Raw genomic sequence first — 19416 nt, 5'->3', positions numbered from 1 at the left:
CCTAACGGGCCGAGCCCGCGCCTCCGTTCTTGGGAGGGGGCGGGGCCGCAGCCCCTCCGCGCGCGGCGCCATAGAGCGCGGCCGGAGGACCCGCGTCCTAGACGTGCCCGGAAGTGGTTTCCTTGAGCGCCGGCTCCGCACCATCGAGCCGGGGGGCGGGGGGGGCGGCGGCCAAGGGGGTCGCGGGCTCACCTTCCTAGAGCGGCCAGGACGGGGTGGCGGCCGGAGGGGGTTGGGGGGAGGGGGGAGCGGCGCGGGCGGAAGAGGCCTGGAAGGTCACTTCCGGCCTGGGCGCCCGTCCCCCTGACCCCAGGGTCTGAGTCGCCGCTGCCGCCGCTGCCACCATCCGTGAGGGAGGCGAGAGAAGGAGGAGTGCGGCGCGGCGGCCCCGGGACCGAGGAGGTGAGGGGAGGGCGCGGGGGCCGGGGGCGTGCGGCCAGGGCCGGGGGGCCGCGCCTCCGGAGCCGGGCTGCGGACGGGGGGCGGGCGGGAAGGCGGACGGCGAGCGCGACTGGGCGTGAGTGCGCGTGCGCGCCGCTGGGGGGGCGTGAGGGCGCGCGGCCGGCGGGGCGGGGGGTCCCGCCGGTGAGCGCGTGCGGGGCGGGGAGTGCGCGTGCGCGGCCGTGGCGTTCGGGAGCGCGCCCGGGAGGAGCGCGCGTGCGCAGCGCCGGGGGCTTTGCCCCGGGGCTCGGCTCCGGGTGGGGTCGCCGCGAACCCCGCCCCGCCCCCCAATCCTGCCGGCTGGTGGTGGCCGGAAGTCGTGGCGACTCCGGAGGGAAGTTGAGGCCCCGGTGGGGGCGGGGGCCGCGCGGAGGAGCCTGCTTGACCGGAAGCCTGTCCCCCACTCCTTCCCCTTTTCAAAGCACCTGGGCCCGTTGCCGCCCCGGGCGGGCCGCGTACGGACTTCGGTCCGGGCCGTAGTTACGGGCGTTCCGGCGGCGGAGCCTCATTCATTCGCCGGGCCCGGGCCGGGGCAGAAAGCGCGTGCGCCCCGGGGGGGAGCGGCCGGGCCAAGGTCAGGCCCATGTGGTCCGCGGTGCAGGGCGAAGACGGTGGCCGGGCCCGCTGTGTCCCCACTCCCGGCCACAAAGGGGGACACCCCAGTCCAAGGAGTTGAGTGCCCCTGGGGCCCCCGGGATCCTGCCAGATCAGGAGGAAAAGTGACCCGCAGGCTCGAGAGGCGGCAGCGAGAGTGGACGCAGGTCCTGCGGTGCGGGCACCGAGGACGGGGCCTGGGGCGGAGACGCAGGCCTGGGCACAGCCCGCCCGCGAACCGGGACCCCTGTGCCGAGGTCGCAGGCCGCGGGGGCCCAGGGGGGCCCTCAGCCCAGCCCAGCCCCCGGCGGCCGTCGTAGGGAGGAGTGGCTTGGCTGGGCTGTTCTGTTTCCCGGTGCCAGGCCCCGGGGTGGGCAGTGCCGAGGCCCAGCGGCAGGCCTGGCCCGGACGCACAGGTGCTGCTGATCCGGCTTATCTCCCGGAGTCCGTAAGCCGCTTTGCGAGGCGCAGCTGGTGCCGGGCCGCCTCTGCCCGAGAGCCTTCCTCTCGGGTTCCTCCTGGCGTTATCCCCGTCTGTGCCTTTTCCTTCTGGAGGCCGTCCAGGGCCCGTCCGCACCCCCACCCCCGGGGGTACAGGAAGGGTTTATCAGGGCGCTGGCCCAGGCTCTCCGGTCTGAGTCCCAGCCCCACACTCAGACCTGGTGACCTTAGGTAAGGCAGCTGGGTCTGTGCCCGGAGGGAACTGGGGAGATGAGAGGGTTGACCTTGGACTGCTTCCTCCTTACACCCGGAGGAGGGGTGTGCAGTGTGCAAAGGGCGCCCAAGCCAGGTGCTCCGGGCTGCCCTCTGCTCCCTCTCTGCACCCCCGTGACCTTGGACCTGTCACTTCCTCTTTCCCAGGCTGTTTCCTCCCCTTCCCCTAAGGTGGCAGCACCGCCCGCTCTTCATGTCCGTCCTGTGTGGCCACACGGCCGGTGCAGCCCCTGCTCGGGTGGGAGAGGAGGTCCGCCCCACACAAGGCTCGAGGCTCCCAGGGGCCAGGCCCAGAGCCGGCAGCGGTCCTGCCCCGGAGCAGCTGCGAGGCCTGTGGGGAGACCGCACAGCGCCGGGCAGAGTGGCTGGGGGGTGCGGATTAGTCCCGGAGCCTCCGGAGCCCTGCTGGGGTGATGTTCCCCTGTGCGCTCTCTTGGTTCTTGCCTTCCAGCGGAGTTGAGGTGACTCAGAGAGGAGAGCACTTTATCCAAGCGGGACAGGGCGGAGGAGGGGCCGAGGAGCCGGGGAAAGGTCACGGTCGCAGGAATGAGCCCCGGCTGGGCTGCCTTGGCCCTTGGAAGGGAGCCAGGGAGGCACCAGCAGCGCCCCGCAGACAAGTCACAGGGGAGAGGGCCCCGGAGAAAGGACGCAAAGGCACCCCCCTTAGGAAAGGGGGGAAGGTGGGCGTGCGGGGTTCTTTGTCTTAGAGGTGTTTTTTTAATCCTCACCCGAGGATGTTTTTCCATTGATTTTTAGGGAGAGTGGAAAAGAGAGGGAAAGACAGAAAGAAATGTCCCTGTGAGAGAAACACATCGATCGGCTGCCTCCTGCACGAGCCCTGACCAGGGCCCAGGCTGGGGAGGAGCCTGCAACCGAGGGTCGTGCCCTTGACCAGAATCGAACCCGGGACCCTTCAGTCCGCAGGCCGACGCGCTATCCACTGAGCCAACCCTGCCAGGGCTGTCTTCAAGGTTTCTGGTTCCTGTGTGTTGTCGAAAGGCAGGGTCTCTAGGGGAAGCCTCGGGGAGGGCCCCAATACAATATCTGTCAGCGTTCCAGGGTGTCCCACAGGGTTGTGGTCACTACTGACTGGCCAGCCAGGGGAGGGGGTCACTGGTCCCTGCAGCGGGTCCTGATGGCAGCCGCAGTGTCGTCTCCTCTGCCTCCGCTTCTCTCCTGGCCCGGAGCTGAGCCACCACCGAGGCCTGGACGTTCTCTCTGGTTTGACCGAAACTGCCTCCCCCGCGGCCTTGTTCCTGAGAGTATGTGATGCCGCCAGAACCTCACGGCCTGGGGGCTTGATGCTGAGGCAGGTGCTGGATGGGCTGTTTGCATCGCTGACTCAGTTTCCCTCCCACTCGCAAGGAACATCCCAGCTTCTCCCCTTCCTGCCTCACATGGTCAGGGCGGACACCCATGGGAATGGCTGTCCTGAGTCTCCAAGGACAGAGGACTTGACCAAGGGCCCTGGCCTCCGGGAGGCAGTGGCGAGCTGCGGGCGGGCAGTGGCTGCCCGGGGTGGTGGGTGGGCACAGCCTCCTGACCCCACTCCTCGTGGTGAAGACGCCCACTCTCGCTGACCGGGCACTGGCAGGTGCCTGCCTGCGCCCCGCGCACTGTCGGAGCCCCCAGAGCCTGGGGAGGAGCGGCCCCCGTGTTAGGGGACTCTCCAGGCCCACGCAGCAGCGGGCACCCTGCCTTCCCCAGGAGGCACGCTGGGCACGGACCCCGTTTGCCCGAGGGTGGGGTCTGGGAGCCAGGCTGCTGCTCCGCGGCCTCTTGGGCATCAGTCGTGGTGGGTGGGGCCCCCAGCTGCGGCCGGACTCTGAGACCAGCCCTCAGGTCAGGCGGGACTTTCAGGGGCCAGGCCGGGGCAGGAGGGGAGCTGGGGTGGTCACACCGGCAGGCCAGCAGGAGCACAGCGCGGGGTTTCCCGGTCTGTCTGTCCTGGCCTTGGGCTCAGAACACCACTTCCCTCCCTCCCGTGGGAACGGGGAGCCCTGTGCGGCCTCCTCACTGATGCTGGGGACCCAGCGAGGCATCCGCATGGTGCAGCCCCGAGCCCAGGCTGGTCAGAGTGTTGGGTTCCTGGGGCTGCGGTGTGCGGTCTGCTGGGAGCCAGGCCCTCTCCTCCCAGTGCGCGCAGTCTGCTGGGGTGGGGACCCCCAGGGATGCAGGACTGAGCTGCAGTGATGGGAGGTGCAGGGACAAGTGCCATGTGCTAAGGGGCGGGGCAGAGCTGCGTGGAGACCGGCCCGCTGAGCCCCGGCCTGCTGCTCTGGCTGTGACGGCGGCCACTGCAGGTCTAAGCCCCGTCAGCAGGACTCGGGCCTCACTGAGCACCGGCTCAGGGCACCTCACGCCTCCACTCATGGATCCTGACGCCAGGGTCACGTGGTGGTGGTGGTGGGGCGGGCGACTCGAACCCGGGCAGCCTGCCCAGCTTGTCCTCGTCTCCCTGGGGGGCTGGGGGTCAGGCTATGGCGCCCTCAGCACCCCGCGCCTGGGGTCTGCCTGGTGAACGTCCTGCTGTTTGAGGGGCAGGACAGGGGGCCGAGGGAAGGGACAAGATGGGAAGGCTTCCTGAGGGAGGTCCTGCTCCCGTGGGCCCGGCCGGCCCGCGAGAGGGGCGCCAGCGCAGGCGGGGGGTGGGGGTGGGGGCCTCCAGGTGTTCTTGGCCTGAGCGCTTTTGTTTGTTAAACAGCCTGTCGCTCACCGACATCCAGAATCTGGAAATGCGGGTTGGCAGCAGGTAGCCGGGGCCGGCCCCTGCCACTCCCAGGTGGCCTGCTGCAGGTCAAGGTTCCGCGAGTTCTAGAACTTCTCCGCTGCAGGAAGGGGGGGGTGCCGGCCGCCTGCACCCGGACCTCACTCCCTCCTTCCCCGGCGGTGCCTGGGGAGCTGCCCAGGGCTGAGCGAGGGGTGAGTCCGGCCCGGAGGCAGGTGCTGAGGGGGTAGAGCAGTGAGGCTCCTGCTCAGGGGCGGGCGCGGGGCTGCCTGTCAGCGCGGTCACCCGGTCACCCACGCGGGAACCGAGGGAGGCGCAGGTCCCGGCGGGCGGAAATCTGTACCGACCCGGCGGGGGCGGGGCCTAGGCTCTGGGGGGGTCGCAGAGAATGCCGGGGGGAGGGGGACGCTGAGTTTGGGGCCAGAGGGAGGGGCAGAGCTCACAGAAAAGGGAAGTGGGGGCAGGCTCGTGCTGTGGGGCTTCCCGCCGCTCCCGGCAGGGCAGTGCCCGCGGCTGCGGACGGAGTGAGGGTCCGAGGCGGCGCTGCGGAAGGAAGCACCTGCGGACCCCGGGAGGGGAGGCCTGCGATGTGAGGGGGGCGGGGCGCCTGGGCCGGGGACACAGCTCCCGCTGGAAAGGGGAGCTGGCGGGCAGGTGGGGCCTGGCGGTGGGCTGGGAGTGAGGGGCGAGGGCGGCACGTTGGCCGGGGCCGGGTGTTGGGGTCGCAGGGCACGTGCAGGGGCCGGGTGAGGCCCCCCAGGGCGTTTGGTGTCAGCACAGCGCGCTCGCTCGGGGCCCCTGTGGTCCCCAGACTCGCCTGTGGGCCTCGCCCTTGTTGGCTGGCCCAGAGCTTCGGGGTCGCTGGGGACGCAGCCGCGGCTCAGCCTCCTGTGGGACAGCCGGTGTCCGTCTGCCGTGGGCACTGGGCCCTGTGACCCTGCTTCTGGGGGGCGGTGCTGTGTGCTGTGGCCGGGTCATTTCTCTGGGGGGGGGGGGCCCAGAAGTGGTTTGCGGGTCCCACGGTCCCACAGCGGTGCACGGATTCCTGTCTCCCCCCCCCCCCCCCCCGTCCTGCCCACCTGCCCGCACGGCCTTCCCGTGCACGTGGGTCCCCAGTGGCGTGACGTTGGCATCTTGTCACCTGCCTGGCAGCCCTGGGCGCGTTCTTTGGAGACATGGCTGTTCCGATCCTTTGCCTTTAAAAATATATACATTTTCATTGATTTCAGAGAGGAAGGGAGAGAGAGAAACATCAAGGATGAGAGAGGACCACTGATCACGCCCCACACTGGGGATGGAGCCCGCAACCCCGGCATGTGCCTGATGGGAATCCAACCGCGACCTCCTGTTCCTCGGTGGACACTCAGCCACTGAGCTGGCCGGCCCCTTTCTAACTTGTTTGGAAGGAGGGACTCACAGAGATGGGCTCCTCTGGTGTGACCAGGGGAGCACGCGTGCACAGGGCTGCGCGGTGGGGGTCAAGGCTGAGAAGTAGCCCCTGGATTGGTGACCAGAGGGTGGGAGGGGGCAGTGGTTAGGGAGTGAGCCGGAGGTCAGGGGAGGAGGGGGAGGGGGAGCAGGGTCTGGGGCAGGGAGAGCAAAGGGGGGCAGAGAGCAGACTGGGGGGCAGCCGTTTCCCGCCAGGGGAGAGGGGAGAAGCCGGTGGCTGCAGGAGGAGGCTGGCAGCAGAAGAAAGCGGGGATGGCGGGCAGGCGTCCAGGAGGTGGGAGGCAGCTAATCACACAATAACAGTAATTTGTCTGCAGTGCACCAGCCCCGGGCCGGCAGCTCTGCCTGCTAATTGGATGGCCCCAGGGCCCGGCCCGGGTGGCTGGGGAGCGGGGCCTGTGGGGGGCTTGGAGCTTCCAGCTGAGAATTGGGGAGCTGGGTGGGAGGCCAAGCAGGAGGGGGGGGGGCTTGCAGCCTCAGAAGTTGTTGCATTCCAGGGTCAGGCTGACTCCGCACTGCCCTGCGAGCTGCGGGCCCTGCCAGTGGTTTGGGGCTGCTCCGGCCACAGCCCTGGTCCTTTCTCTGTGCAGTCACCCCGGGGAGGGGACAGCCCCCCAACTCCGAGATCCTGGGGGCAGGACCAGAGGCCTCAGCTGCTGTGAGCGAGCGAGCGAGCGAGCGGGAGTGGGTCACATGTAGTGAATGCCCCCCCCCCCTTTTTAAAATTTTATGTGCCATCTTCAGTAGTTTTTTTTTTTAAATATTGATTTCAGAGGGGAAGGGAGAGGGAAGAGAGAGGAATATCAGTGATGTGAGAGAATCGTTGATCCGCTGCCTCCTGCATGCCCCCTACCCTCAACCTGGGCATGTGCCCTTGACTGGACTCGAACCTGGGACCCTGCAGTCCGCCACTCTGTCCACTGAGCCACAGCAGCCAGGCGGGCATGCCCTTCTCTACCTCCCCGGGACCCTCGCAGGCAGCTCGCACCTCCCTGGTCCTCGTGCGGGCTCTGCGGGGCCGAGGCCCAGTGCGTGCCGGTCCCTGAGGCCCAGGCCCACACCATCTCCTGTCCCAGACGCCTCCCCACGGCCTGCAGGGAGCCAGGTCCCCGGCCTGCGGCTCTCCGTGTCCTGCTGGGACACACTCAGGTAACAGGAGCCTGGGAACTGCTTCCGTGGCCGGGAGTGGCCGGCCCGGGCCCGGGCGGCAGGGGACTGGGACAGGGAAGCGGGCCTGACGACAGCCTGCACAGATTTCTCCCCGGGCTGGCCTCCCTGCCGCGGAGATAAGACTTCCTCCTGCGCAGCGGGCACTTTCCCGGGGTGGGGGAGGGGAAGGGCGGGGAGGGGAGGGGAGAGAGCTCCCGCTCCCGCTCCGGCTCCAGGAAGGCGGCTGAGCACTTGCTGTACCTGCTGTGGCCTTGAAGCCAAGATTAACCGGCCGAGTGGACTGTTCAGGGCGGACTTTTTCTCAAGACCAGCCTCCTGCTTCGTCCCCCCTTCACTGTCTTCCTGGCTCTCCCGCGTGGAAACTGTGCGCGTGTGCGTGGTGTTTCCGTGTTGGTCTCTGCTGTGTCCTGGCCGGAAGCACCTACGGAACGTGTGGGGATCGTAGGCGGCCAACCTTGACCGCTGTAGAGGGCCACCGTCCTGGACTGCTTAGCCCAGGACCGCCCCCCCCCCCCCCAAGCCTGTGGCTCCCCGGGAGGCTCGGCGGGGAAGCCCCTCTGGCTGCACACCCAGCCCTCAGGGAGCACGGGAGCCCCTGGCAAACGGGTTTGGCGGCGAAGGCAGAGCACAGCCTCTCCCGCCCCTCCACCCACACAGGCTTGGCAGCTTCCTATCCACTTTCCGCATGTTTAACGTTTACGGTGTCAACAGAAGGCCATGCAGCTGTTGAAGTCTACCCGCTTTTTAATGGAGCCGCACACGCTGCATATTCCCCTTCAGCAGCACTGCAGTTGCCTGTCCCTCCTGCAGCGAGCAGCCGCTCGGCAGACACCGAGGGCCGGCCGCTCGCCCTGGACACCGTGCGGCCCTTCGTGGCCGCCTCTCGCCCGCCTCTGGTCCTCTGGTTCCCGGCCGATGCGAGGGCAGCACTGCCCTGACTGCGCGGGCCGGTGCACACCTGCTTGGCGCGGGCGCACCTGGGGCGGAGCCGCAGCCTCCCCTGTAACTGCGGCCCCTCCCAGGACCCGCCAGGCCGTTTCTACAGCGGCTGCGGGGCGACCCGGCGTGGGCCCCTGTCTACCAGGCGTGGCCTGAGTGCCCAAGATTATCATTTTTAAAATATATTTTTGATTTTGGAGAGAAAGGAGGAGGGAGAGAGAGAAACATCGATGATGAGAATCATTGATCGGCTGCCCCTCACGCTCCCCCTGGGGATGGAGCCCACAGCCCGGCGTGTGCCCTGAGCAGGAACTGAACCGTGATGCTCAGCCCCTGCGCCTGTCCCGTGTCCTGTCCCGTGTCAGGCACAGTCCTGTGGCCACCAGGATACCAACTCGCAGTCTTTCCCCTCCCACAGAGGCACTCCTCCACATTGTAAAGATTGGGAAAGGGCTGAGACCCGGGTGGCTCAGTGGATAGAGCGTCGGCCTGCGGACTGCAGGGTCCCAGGTTCGATTCAGGTCAAGGGCATGGACCTTGGTTGCGGGCACATCCCCAGTAGGGGGTGTGCAGGAGGCAGCTGATCATGTTTCTAACTCTATCCCTCTCCCTTCCTCTCTGTAAAAATCAATAAAATATATTTTTAAAAAAATGATTGGGAAAGGAAGGTTTTAAGAAAAGTTACAATCCTCTCCCCGCCATCAGCAGGGAGGGCAGCTGTTCCCCCAGCGGTGCCACCCGTGGGCGTCCCCCGATGCCCTCCCACTTCCCTCCCACGGGGCTCCGGCTCCTTCGTTTCCCCTGACCTGAATCCGCCATGACGAACTTTCTTTGATGCAAGCAGTTTGCGTTCTCCCTTCCCGAGCTGGAGGAGCCGGTCACCGACCAGGGGCCACCTCCATGGGCCGGGTCAGCTGGGCTGTGCGGGTTTCACCTGCCCGGTAATCCTGTTGCAGGTGCTGGGGTGGGAAGGGGGGTCGCTGAGGAAGCACCTGCCCAGGGGGAAGATGGTTGTGGGCAGGCGGTCTCCCTCCGCGGCCTGACGTCACAGCCCGTGAAGGGCCCGCGTTGCCCTCCTAAGCCCCGCACCCACCGAGTGACTGGCGCCCCCTTGGCCGCTGCTGGCCCGGTGTGCTGGCCTCAGCTCCGCCGCTTCCGCATCTGCTAAACAGCGGGACGGTGCCAGGCCTCGGTGCCCCCTCCCCGGAGATCTTTCCAGACCTCGTGGCCCTGCGGGATTGCGTACCTGAGGATGCGGGGAAGGACGGGCTGCAGGTCTCTGCACGTGCGGCAAGGCGGCCGTCACTGGGATGGGCCGGCGGTTCTGGGCGGCTGCAGCCTGGGTGGTCCCCCGTCCGGTGGGGACAAGAGGGCCGTTTCCCCACCGCCGTCCGTCCCGTGCGGGCGCTCAGCTCCGGCGCGGAGGGGAGCCGAGCCCCCCGCCCTCCTGTGACCTGTCCCGCTTGGTCCCTCCTCACAGGGACCCACACATGGAGCTGCGGGAGGAGGCCTGGTCGCCGGGGCCGCTGGATTCCGAGGACCAGCAGATGGCCAGTCACGAGAACCCAGGTGAGGTGGCCCTCCCCCCGGCCTGGCCCCCGGCACCCCCTCCTGGTCCCTGGGGTCACCCGGCCTCCGACGGGCTGGGGAGGCTCCGTAGTGGCCGCCTCCCTGCCCCTCGTTGGGGGTGCTCCTGCTCCCCCAGAGCCCTGGGCGCTCTGCCCCTTCTCCGCGGGGCTCGACTTTCCTGGCAGGAAGCTTTAGACCAGGGCCGCGAACGGGGTGCTGGTGCGGGGAGAGGGCGGGCTGGGGTGAGCCTGCCGCGGGGAATGCCGGGACCGACCGCGGGGAGAGCTGGGCGTCGGGGTTTGTGGGGGAGCTCGCCCTTTACACTTGGAAGCGGGTGTCACTCAATAAACACTGTCCGGGTGGAATACAACTCACCCGGCGGCAGCGTGCTCCCGTCCCGGGCTTCCACCTGCTGCTGAGGCGGCTTCGAGCCCTGACCGCAGCCACGTGGTCGCAAACGCTGCCGTAAAGGGCCTGAGCGGAAGCACTTCCTGTCCCCAGGCCCCGCCCCGGTAGCGGAAGTGCGTGGGCGCCGCCTCGCGCTAAAACGTCTTCCGCGGCTGAGGCGCTGCCCCAGGTCCCGCAGCCCCTCCCGCGCCCGGTCTGCGATGCACCCCCAGAGGGCCGCTCCCCCTGCTCCCCCGGGCGGCGCCCTCCTCCCTGTCACACGTGCGGCCTTGGTGCCTTTGGAAGAGTAACTGGAAAGTGGGGTTCACTGTGGGGGTTCCCAACCGAACAAACAGGGTGACGGCTCCGCTTCGCCGCAGCCTCAGAGGTGGCCGCGCCCTGGGGTGTGGGATCGCGTTTCCTGCGGAATAAAACCCTGCACACCATCTGAGTTCACCTCCCACTCTCCAGTACAGCGGTTCTCCGCCTTTCTAATGCCCGGCCCTTTATTTTATTTATTTTTTTATTTAATAAATCTCTGTTGTTCAGATTATTACAATTGTACCTCTTTCCCCCCCATAGCTCCCCTCCACCCGGTTCCCACCCCACCCTCTGCCCTTACCTCCCCCGCACTGTCCTCATCCATAGGTGTACGATTCTAGTCCAGTCTCTTCCCGCACCCCCACGCCCCTTTCCCTCCGAGAATTGTCAGTCCACTCCCATTCTATGCCCCTGATTCTATTATATTCACCGGTTTATTCTGTTCATCAGATTTTTTATTCTCTTGATTTTTAGATTCACCTGTTTATAGATATGTATTTGTTGTTCATAACTTTTATCTTTACCTTTTTCTTCTTCTTCCTCTTCTTAAAGAATACCTTTCAGCATTTCATATAATACTGGTTTGGCGGTGATGAACTCCTTTAGCTTTTTCTTATCTGTGAAGCTCTTTATCCGACCTTCAATTCTGAATGATAACTTTGTTGGGTAGAGTAATCTTGGTTGTAGGTTCTTGCTATTCATCACTCTGAATATTTCTTGCCATTCCCCTCTGGCCTGCATAGTTTCTGTTGAGAAATCAGCTGACAGTCGTATGGGTACTCCCTTGTAGGTAACTAACTGTTTTTCTCTTGCTGCTTTTAATATTCTCTGTCTTTTGCTCTTGGCATTTTAATTATGATGTGTCTTGGTGTGGTCCTCTTTGGATTCCTCTTGTTTGGGGTTCTGTGTGCTTCCTGGACTTGTAAGTCTGTTTCTTTCACCAGGTGGGGGAAGTTTTTGGTCATTATTTCTTCAAATAGGTTTTCAGCGTCTTGCTCTCTCTCTTCTTCTGGCACCCCCATAATTCTGATGTTGGTACGCTTGAAGTTGTCCCAGAGGCTCCTTACACTATCTTCATATTTTTGGATTCTTTTTTTTCTTTTTGCTTTTTCAGTTGAGTGTTTTTTGCTTATTTGTATTTCAAATCTTTGACTTGATTCTTGGGATCCTCTAGTCTGCTGTTGGATCTCTGTATATTATTTTTTTATTTCAGTCAGTGTATGCTTAATTTCTAGTTGGTCCTTTTTCATATCCTCGAGGCTCTCACTAAATTTATCAGCCTTTTCTAGAAAATTCTTGAGTAACCTTATAACCGTGGTTTTGAACTCTATATCCAGTCGTTTGTTTTCCTCCATTTCTTTCATTTGTGACCTGTTTCTTTGTCTCCGCATTTTGGCTGCTTCCCTGAGTTGGTGGGGTAGCTTTCTGTGCTAGGTGTCCTATAGGGCCCTGTGGCTCAGCCTCCCAGTTACCTGAGGTGGACACTCTTGGTGCATCCCTTTGTGGGCTGTGTGCACAGTCTTGTTGTAGTTAAGCCTTGATTGTTGTTGGTATCACTGGGAGGAACTGACCTCTAGGCCAATTGGCTGTGAGGATCAGCTGTGTCTACGATGGGAGAACTTCTGTGCTGGAGACAGCCTTATGAGACAAGACTTGCAAAAGCCTCTGTGCTCAGCTTGGATGGGGCGGAATCTCAGGGCGGAGCAGACAGCATTGGTTTCCCGTCAGCCCTGCCCTAAGAGGCTCCTGGGTCTCAGTGTCCCGTGGTAATTGCTGTAAGCACCTCTGAGAGAAAGCCGCCCTCGAGTTCTGCCTGCTGCCAGACAGTCCAGTTTCTCCCCGAATGAGTCTGGGTCCCCAGAGTCTCACCCGGAACTGGAGTTCAGAGCAGTCGGGAGCTTTTGTCTCCCTCCTGATTGAGAAAGCCAGCCGTGTCCTCAGTTGCCAGCCCTCTCCATGTGCGCGTGCCTCTGTTCCTCTGCACTTTACTTCTGCAGCTCCTCCGAGTCTCCGTGTGCTTTTCTCTTTCCTTCCAGTTGTAGAATTTCCACTCAGCCAGCCTTCCTGTGGTTCTAGATGATGTCCATTTGTCTTTTAGTTGTAGTTTTGAAATTGTTGTGTGAGGCAGCAGTTTAGGTGTTTACCTATGCCGCCATCTTGGTTTCTCCTCGCCACGACCCTTTAATACAGTTCCTCACGTTGTGGTGACCCCCAACCATAAAATTATTATTGTTGCTACTTCATAACTGTAATTTTGCTACTGTTATGAATCGTAATGTAAATATCTGTGTTTTCCGATGGTCTTAGGCGACCCTGCTAGCGGTTCTCAGCTCACGACCCACAGGTTGAGAACCGCTGCTGTAGAGCTTAAGACCATTGGAAAACACAGATATTTACATTACGATTCATAACAGTAGCAAAATTACAGTTATGAAGTAGCAACAATAATAATTTTATGGTTGGGGGTCACCACAACGTGAGGAACTGTATTAAAGGGTCGCGGCATTAGAAAGGCTGAGAACCACTGCTCCAGTAGATCAGGACTAAAAACCACACAAGACGCCCCTCCCTCCCCAGCTACACGTGTGTCTCCCATGAACTGTCACTGCTCACTGCCATCGAATACCCAGTCCGGGTCCAATGTCCCAGGTGGTCTCCAACATGCGTGTGCGCCGTGGAGTCAGGGAAGTTTAGTTCTAAGGTCGCCATGTTACTCTTCAGACAACCTTGAGGCGGGCCTCGCGCCCCCTGTCTAGCTCCCCCCCCCCTCCCGCCCCCCGTCATGCCCCTCACCCGTGTGTACTGCCCCTGGCGCACCAATAGGCCCTGTGGCCTGGCTGCGTCCCTCTGTCGGCCGAGCTCGGGCCGCCTGTGGCAGACAGCGCTGGGCTTGTGGTGTACCCCGAATCTCACAAAGGACGCCTCAAAAAGTCGAACTATGGAGTCATTCATTCAAAGGCCGGCGGCTACGAGGGGCCAATCAGCACTCCAGATCTCGCAGCCCCGAACAGCTCTCCACATCTGGCTCAGATGGGCAGAATGTCACAAAGGTATCCATTACATCTTCGGGTTTGGAATGAGGAGCCTGGTTTGCACAAAGCAGTTACAGAAGCGAAACTGAGCAAGTTAGTTATCTATAAAGGTAAGTATAGTTTTGGGTCTACGGATCACTGAATCAGCAGGAACACATCATCTGGGGCCACCAAGGCAATTCAGAAGAATCGTGCTGTCCTGGTCTCGGGACCACTGAGTCAACCGGAATGCATTATCCGTAGCTACTGAGACAATTTAGGGTAATTGAGCTGTCCTGGTCCCCAGAAGAATGTGCTTCGATGACCAGTGAGATCACAATCAATGGGACATTCAAACCACCATCCATGGCGTGTTCAATCGATTGGGATAGCATACATAAGTTCAGAAAATCAAAGTAACTTTTCTATTGTTTTAGCAAGCAAATAAGCACAGAGGCCAAACAGCAGGTTAAAGTTAAAGTCAAAATGGCAGTTTCTATCTGAGATGATGGCTACCATGCTTCAGGCTCAGGCCCGAGAGGGGCAGGCTCAGCCCCCAGGCGCTGCCCAGTCTATCTCCCCCTGGCCTGTCGGTGAGGGATGTGGGGCCTGGGGCGGCTCCCATGGAGAGGTGAGTGGGCACCCCCAGGCGGCAGGTCAGCCTGCGGGCTCCCTTCCCAGCACAAGGCGCCGTCTGGCCTGAGAGCCCCAGCGCCCCGGCCGGTCCTCCAGCTGCGAGGCCCCGGGCCCACAGAGGAGTGACCGAGGAGGAGCAGGGAGGGGGCGCTGAGCCCTAACGGGCAGAGAGGATCTGGGCGATGGGGGGCCCGGCAGAGCTCTGAGGAGGTGGGGGACCAGCGGAGGCTGCAGCTCCAAGGAGAAAGTGGGCGGCGCCAGCCCAGACGCACAGCCACGTGGCGGAGGGCCCAGGAGGCGCCCTGCACCCCTCCCCATCCTGCGCCCCTCCCGGCTGGACAGTGGACTTCCGTGCATCTCTCCTCCTGCATGAGGCGTCGGGCCTGCGGGGCCCCGGCCGCGTCTCAACACCAGGATCAGCGCTGCACCGACCTCCCCGCATCCCTGTCTCCACTCGTGGCCTCGGCCTTGTCCACAGCTGCCAGCGCGAGTCTCTTGAAATGGAGCCAGGTCCCGGCTCATCCGGAGGAGTGCCCATCCCTGCCCGGCTCTCTGGCCTGTGACCACCCAGACAGGGGAGCCCTAACTTGTTCAGCGTCACACGCGGGGTTCCAGCACAGTCGGCCTCTGGTGAGGCCCTCGGCCAGCACGGGCCTCGCCCAGGAAGGGCTGCCCGCTGAAGGCCACGCCGTGACGTGACCGGGAGGGGACAGTGCGCGGGAGCAAAGGCCCCGGGAGAGAGGAGGGAAGACAGGAGGCAGCGAGGCGGGCCCCGGGGGCCCCCATAGTGGCTCCGCCGAAGGACTGGGACAGTGGGCAGCGGGCTGCAGGGCGGTGCCAGGTGGTTAACGGCCATCGCTGCGCGGCCGGGCCCTGGGATGAGCCTCGGCCAGCCATCGCCTCCTGGGAGCCGCCCTCAGCTTGGGTCTCCCCACAGGGCGGGCCTCGGAGGCCCCGGGACTGGCTTGTTCTGGCTCAGGCCGAGCTCGGGGCTCCCGGCGGGGAAGCGGGACTGGCTGGCAGCCCGCGCCCTCCCCCAGGAAAACAGCGCCCGGGCTCCTGGGCGGGAGCTGCCTGTGGCCTCGGGGAAGGCCGAGCCGGGACGGTCCGTGGAGGCAGCCTTTCCCCGGGTCGCCGCGGGTAGGACTCCCTCCCGAGGCAGTGGCTTCGCAGACTCGGTGCCTGGAGCCCGGGCCAGGTCGAGGCCCCCCCCGCCCCCCCTCTCCCCCCCGTGCGGACCAGGAGGCCGGGCTTCGGGGTGCGGCGTCTGAAGAAGAGGTTCCAGCCCCTCTGCCCCCGCCCCGCGGAGAGGCGGAGGGACACGGTCACCGGGGCTGGCTGCCCCGCTCCGCTGGGGGCTGAGCGCAGTTCTACCGCCGTCAAAGCCTGAAGTCCTTTCCTGGTCACTTCCGGCCCGCACACACCCAGCCCCGCACACACCCAGCCCCGCACACACCCAGCCCCGCGCACACCCAGCCCCGCACACACCCAGCCCCGCACACACCCAGCCCCGCACACACCCAGCCCCGCGCACACCCAGCCCCGCGCACACCCAGCCCCGCGCACACCCAGCCCCGCGCACACCCAGCCCCGCGCACACCCAGCCCCGCCAGTCTACGTGGGACTGAACGCAAGTTCCCGGCAGCAGGCCTCGGTGCTCACACTGGGCGGGCCCTCCCACCTGCCATCCATCCGCAGGCCGGACCCCGTGACCTCGCCGCGGGACCCCTGACCTGATGCTCAGCGCTGTGCTTCCCAGTCGGGGGCGAAGACACCAGGGCGTTGAGGGGACCTCAGAAATGTTATCATGCCCTGGCCGGTGTGGCTCAGTGGATAGAGCGTCCGCCTGCGGACAGAAGGATCCCGGGCTGGATTCCGGTCAAGGGCACGGACCTCGGTTGCAGGCTCCTCCCGGGCCAGAGCCCTGGTCGCCGCCTGCAGGAGGCAACCAATCGATGTGTTTCTCTCACATCATGTTTCTCACTGTCTTTCCCTCCCTCTTGCACTCTCCCTAAGAATCGATGGAAAAATATCCCCGGGCGAGGATTAAAAAACAAAAGAACATTGATCATTTCCCATGTTGGACACGGCAGGCTGGGTGACCAGGCTCCCGGGCTGGGGCCTTGGCCGTGCCCCACCCTGCACCAGCCGCCCGGCGGTGATCACAGATTCTCACTCCCTCCTGGGGGGGCGCTGCTGAGGTGCGGGCTGAGCACAGGCTTCACCGTGGTCAGAGCACCATCTCCCGGTGAATACGGGATCTGGAGGGCACAGCACAGCCCCTGCTGGCTGGCTCCCCGGCCTGTTGCCCGGCCTCGCCCGGGTGGCCCCCGCCTGGAGTCCCCAGGGTGGGATGTGAGGGGTGTGGGCCGGGCAGCGACAGGATAACAGCTACCCAGGTCCATCATGGGGCCTTAATTACAGGTCCCACTGTGTGAGACAGGCAAGCGACCCCCCAAAATGCATAGAAATACAGAGGGTCCCGACGCTGAGCGGGGCGGGGGGGGGGGGGGGTGGAGGGGGGGGGGGAGGATGACCTCTCCTGCAGAGGAGGGAGCTCTGGCGTCCGGGCAGCTCACAGAGGTCCCCTAGGTGCATGTCTGGGTCCGGGGCCCCGAGCCCCACCTAAGCCACAGCCCACATGGCACGCCACCCCCCGGGCCGTGCTGACAGTACGCCGTAGGCCCTGCTGCAGTGTACCCGCGAGTGGAACAGAGGACACCAACCACGCAACCAAATCAAGGCATCTCTAATTCAAAAGCCGGCGGCTACGAGGGGGCATGAGCTCTCCTAATCACGCAGCCCGCGTGACGACCGCAGCGAGCTTACAAAGGCTAAACCCACACCCTGCTGGACGTTGGAATGTGGAACCACCTTGGGAAAGACGATTGTGCAGAAGCAAATTGGGCAAAGTTAATAATCTCCAAAGGTCACCTACAGTTTCAGCTCCCGGAGCCACTGAGTCAGCAGGAAGCCATGTTTGCAGTTCTGGTTCTCAGGCGCCGAAAATAACCTTTGTAAAACCACAGTGTGGGCCGGCAACACAATGGGGTGATTTACCGAGTTTCCAGGTCTCATTCTGGAGACTGAGGTACCTACCCTATTGTTTAAGCAGGCGGGTGTGACAGAGGCCAGACTAGCGGGGTTAAAGTTTAAACAGCAGTTTTTACCGAGAGGAACGTTATTATGCTTCATTGCTTCAGTACGAAGGTGTCCCTGTGCGCCCCAAATAGAGTTGGCGGGACAGGCCAGCAGCCACAGCCTGCGGCCCTGGCGTCCGCACATCAGTCCTCGCTTGTTCGCCAGCGGGGCTCAGGCACAGTGTTGAGGGCTTGGTGCCCGCGTGCGTGTGCGTGTGTGTGTGTGTGTGGGGGGGGGGGAGGGTCGGGGGGTGCGCTGATAAAGCCCAGGGGGCAGGCAGCCGGCGGGTTGAAACCCTGCTCTGGGCAGCCCGCGCGGGCGCTCCCCGGAAGGCCCTGCAGTAGCTGGTCTCTGACCCTCTCCCCGCTCTGCCTTCCAGTGGACATCCTCATCATGGACGATGACGACGTGCCCACCTGGCCCCCCACCAAGCTGTCCCCGCCCCCGTCGGCGCCCCCCGCCGGCCCTCCGCCCCGGCCGCGGCCGCCGGCGCCCTACATCTGCAACGAGTGCGGCAAGAGCTTCAGCCACTGGTCCAAGCTGACGCGGCACCAGCGCACGCACACGGGCGAGCGGCCCAACGCCTGCACCGACTGCGGCAAGACCTTCTCGCAGAGCTCGCACCTGGTGCAGCACCGGCGCATCCACACGGGCGAGAAGCCCTACGCCTGCTCCGAGTGCGGCAAGCGCTTCAGCTGGAGCTCCAACCTCATGCAGCACCAGCGCATCCACACGGGCGAGAAGCCCTACGCCTGCCCCGACTGCGGCCGCAGCTTCACGCAGAGCAAGAGCCTGGCCAAGCACCGGCGCTCGCACAGCGGCCTCAAGCCCTTCGTGTGCCCGCGCTGCGGCCGCGGCTTCAGCCAGCCCAAGAGCCTGGCGCGCCACCTGCGGCTGCACCCCGAGCTGTCGGGGCCCGGCGTGGCGGCCAAAGTGCTGGCGGCCAGCGTGCGCCGGGCCAAGGCGCCCGACGAGGCGGCGGCGGCGGACGGCGAGATCGCCATCCCGGTGGGCGACGGCGACGGCATCATCGTGGTGGGCGCGGCCGGGGAGGGCGCGGCGGGGGCGGCGGGGGCGGGCGCGGGGGCCAAGGCACCAGGGCCCCGCTCCCGGCGCGCGCCCGCCCCCAAGCCGTACGTGTGCGTGGAGTGCGGCCAGGGCTTCGGGCAGGCGGCCGCGCTCCTGGCGCACCAGCGCGCCCAGCACGAGGACGCGCTCGGGGCGGGCGGCGAGGAGCCCGCGCACATCTGCGTGGAGTGCGGCGAGGGCTTCGTGCAGGGCGCGGCGCTGCGCAGACACAAGAAGGTCCACGCGGTGGGCGCGCCCTCCGTCTGCAGCCGCTGCGGACAGAGCTACTACCGCGCCGGCGGGGACGAGGAGGACGCCGGGGACGAGGCGGCGGGCGGCCGGTGCAGCGAGTGCCGCGGCGGGGAGGCCCGGTAGGGGTGGGGGCCCGGGGGGGGCGGGGCCCCTCGGGCTCGGCGGGAGCGACGGCGCAGGACCCAGAGACCCGGGAGACATGGACCGAGGGGCCCGGACCCGCAGCGACCTCCCTCCCGGGCCCGTCCCGGGGCGCAGGGGCCTGGGGAGGGGCGCCGGGTGCTCCCTCGCCACCTCGCCCGCTGCGCCCTCCCCGCCGAGCGCGGACCGGCTGCCCCCGTAGGTTCTCGGCGGAGCCCGAGATAGACGATGTGAACTAGCGACCAAGCGACAAGCCCACCGTGAACCCCGCGCCCGCTTTCTCCCCCTCGAGGGGGCGTGGCAGAGCCGGGAGCAATCGGGCCCTCCACCCAGAGGGGCCCCGAGGGAAGGGAAAGAGGGTCCTTCTCCCTTTTAGCGTTTTCTTTTAATTGTACCCACCCCACCCGTCACCATTATTTTCTCCCCTCCCGCGGGCCCCACCCTCTTTCTCGCCCAAGCCCGCCCTCCCCGGCCTGGGTCTGGGGCGCAGGAGTGCGGAGCGGAGGGGCCCCCGGAGAACCGTCCTATTCCGTGGCCTGGGCGCGTGGAGGAGGGGTGCGGGGCCAATAAATGGCACTCTCCGACTGTCTGCTGTGCGTGGTTCTTGAGGGGGGCGGGGGAGGCTACGCCGAACAGGGCGGAGGCGGAGGCCGGGCAGCTGCTGGGAGCTGCCGGGAGGCCGTGCGGACCACCAGTGCGGGCTGCGCTGGTTCCCTAGAGAGTGGCCCGGCAGGGCACCTCCGAGGGCCCAGGCCCGGCCCCTGGGGGGGGGGGGGGGAGAGAAGGGGGGCTTACTGCTGCTTTGTGGTTTTGTTATCGTCGCCGGAGGATATTTCCCATTGATCTCCGGGGAGA

General features: G+C 64.9%; 1 protein-coding gene across 4 annotated transcripts; it reads left to right on the top strand.

Annotated features, from left to right (window-relative positions):
• The first annotated feature begins 265 nt into the window (after positions 1-265).
• On the top strand, positions 266-19150 carry ZNF787 (zinc finger protein 787). 4 transcript variants are annotated; one of them, XM_079760261.1, is made up of 3 exons: positions 266-402; positions 9516-9604; positions 17480-19150. In XM_079760261.1, the coding sequence occupies exons 2-3, from the start codon at positions 9526-9528 to the stop codon at positions 18541-18543; spliced, it is 1143 nt and encodes a 380-aa protein (XP_079616387.1). In that variant the 5' UTR covers positions 266-402; positions 9516-9525; the 3' UTR covers positions 18544-19150. The 4 variants fall into 4 exon arrangements, with proteins under 4 accessions (XP_079616387.1, XP_079616388.1, XP_079616389.1 ...); XM_079760262.1 differs by lacking the exon at positions 266-402 and adding an exon at positions 590-4671; XM_079760263.1 differs by lacking the exon at positions 266-402 and adding an exon at positions 7057-7075.
• The last annotated feature ends 266 nt before the right edge of the window (positions 19151-19416 follow it).

This window comes from Cnephaeus nilssonii (assembly GCF_951640355.1).
Source record: "Cnephaeus nilssonii genome assembly, chromosome: 20".
Taxonomy (NCBI): Eukaryota; Metazoa; Chordata; class Mammalia; order Chiroptera; family Vespertilionidae; genus Cnephaeus; species Cnephaeus nilssonii.
Note: the sequence above shows the minus strand (reverse complement) of the source record. Positions and strands in the feature narration are given on the sequence as shown.

Bases quoted from the DNA above. Each gene is read 5' to 3' on its own strand.
- ZNF787 (XM_079760260.1), top strand. From the start codon at position 9,346: ATGGGCCGGCGGTTCTGGGCGGCTGCAGCCTGGGTGGTCCCCCGTCCG. The intron at 9,605-17,479 runs GTGAGGTGGCCC...TCTGCCTTCCAG, and splicing joins GGCCAGTCACGAGAACCCAG to TGGACATCCTCATCATGGAC.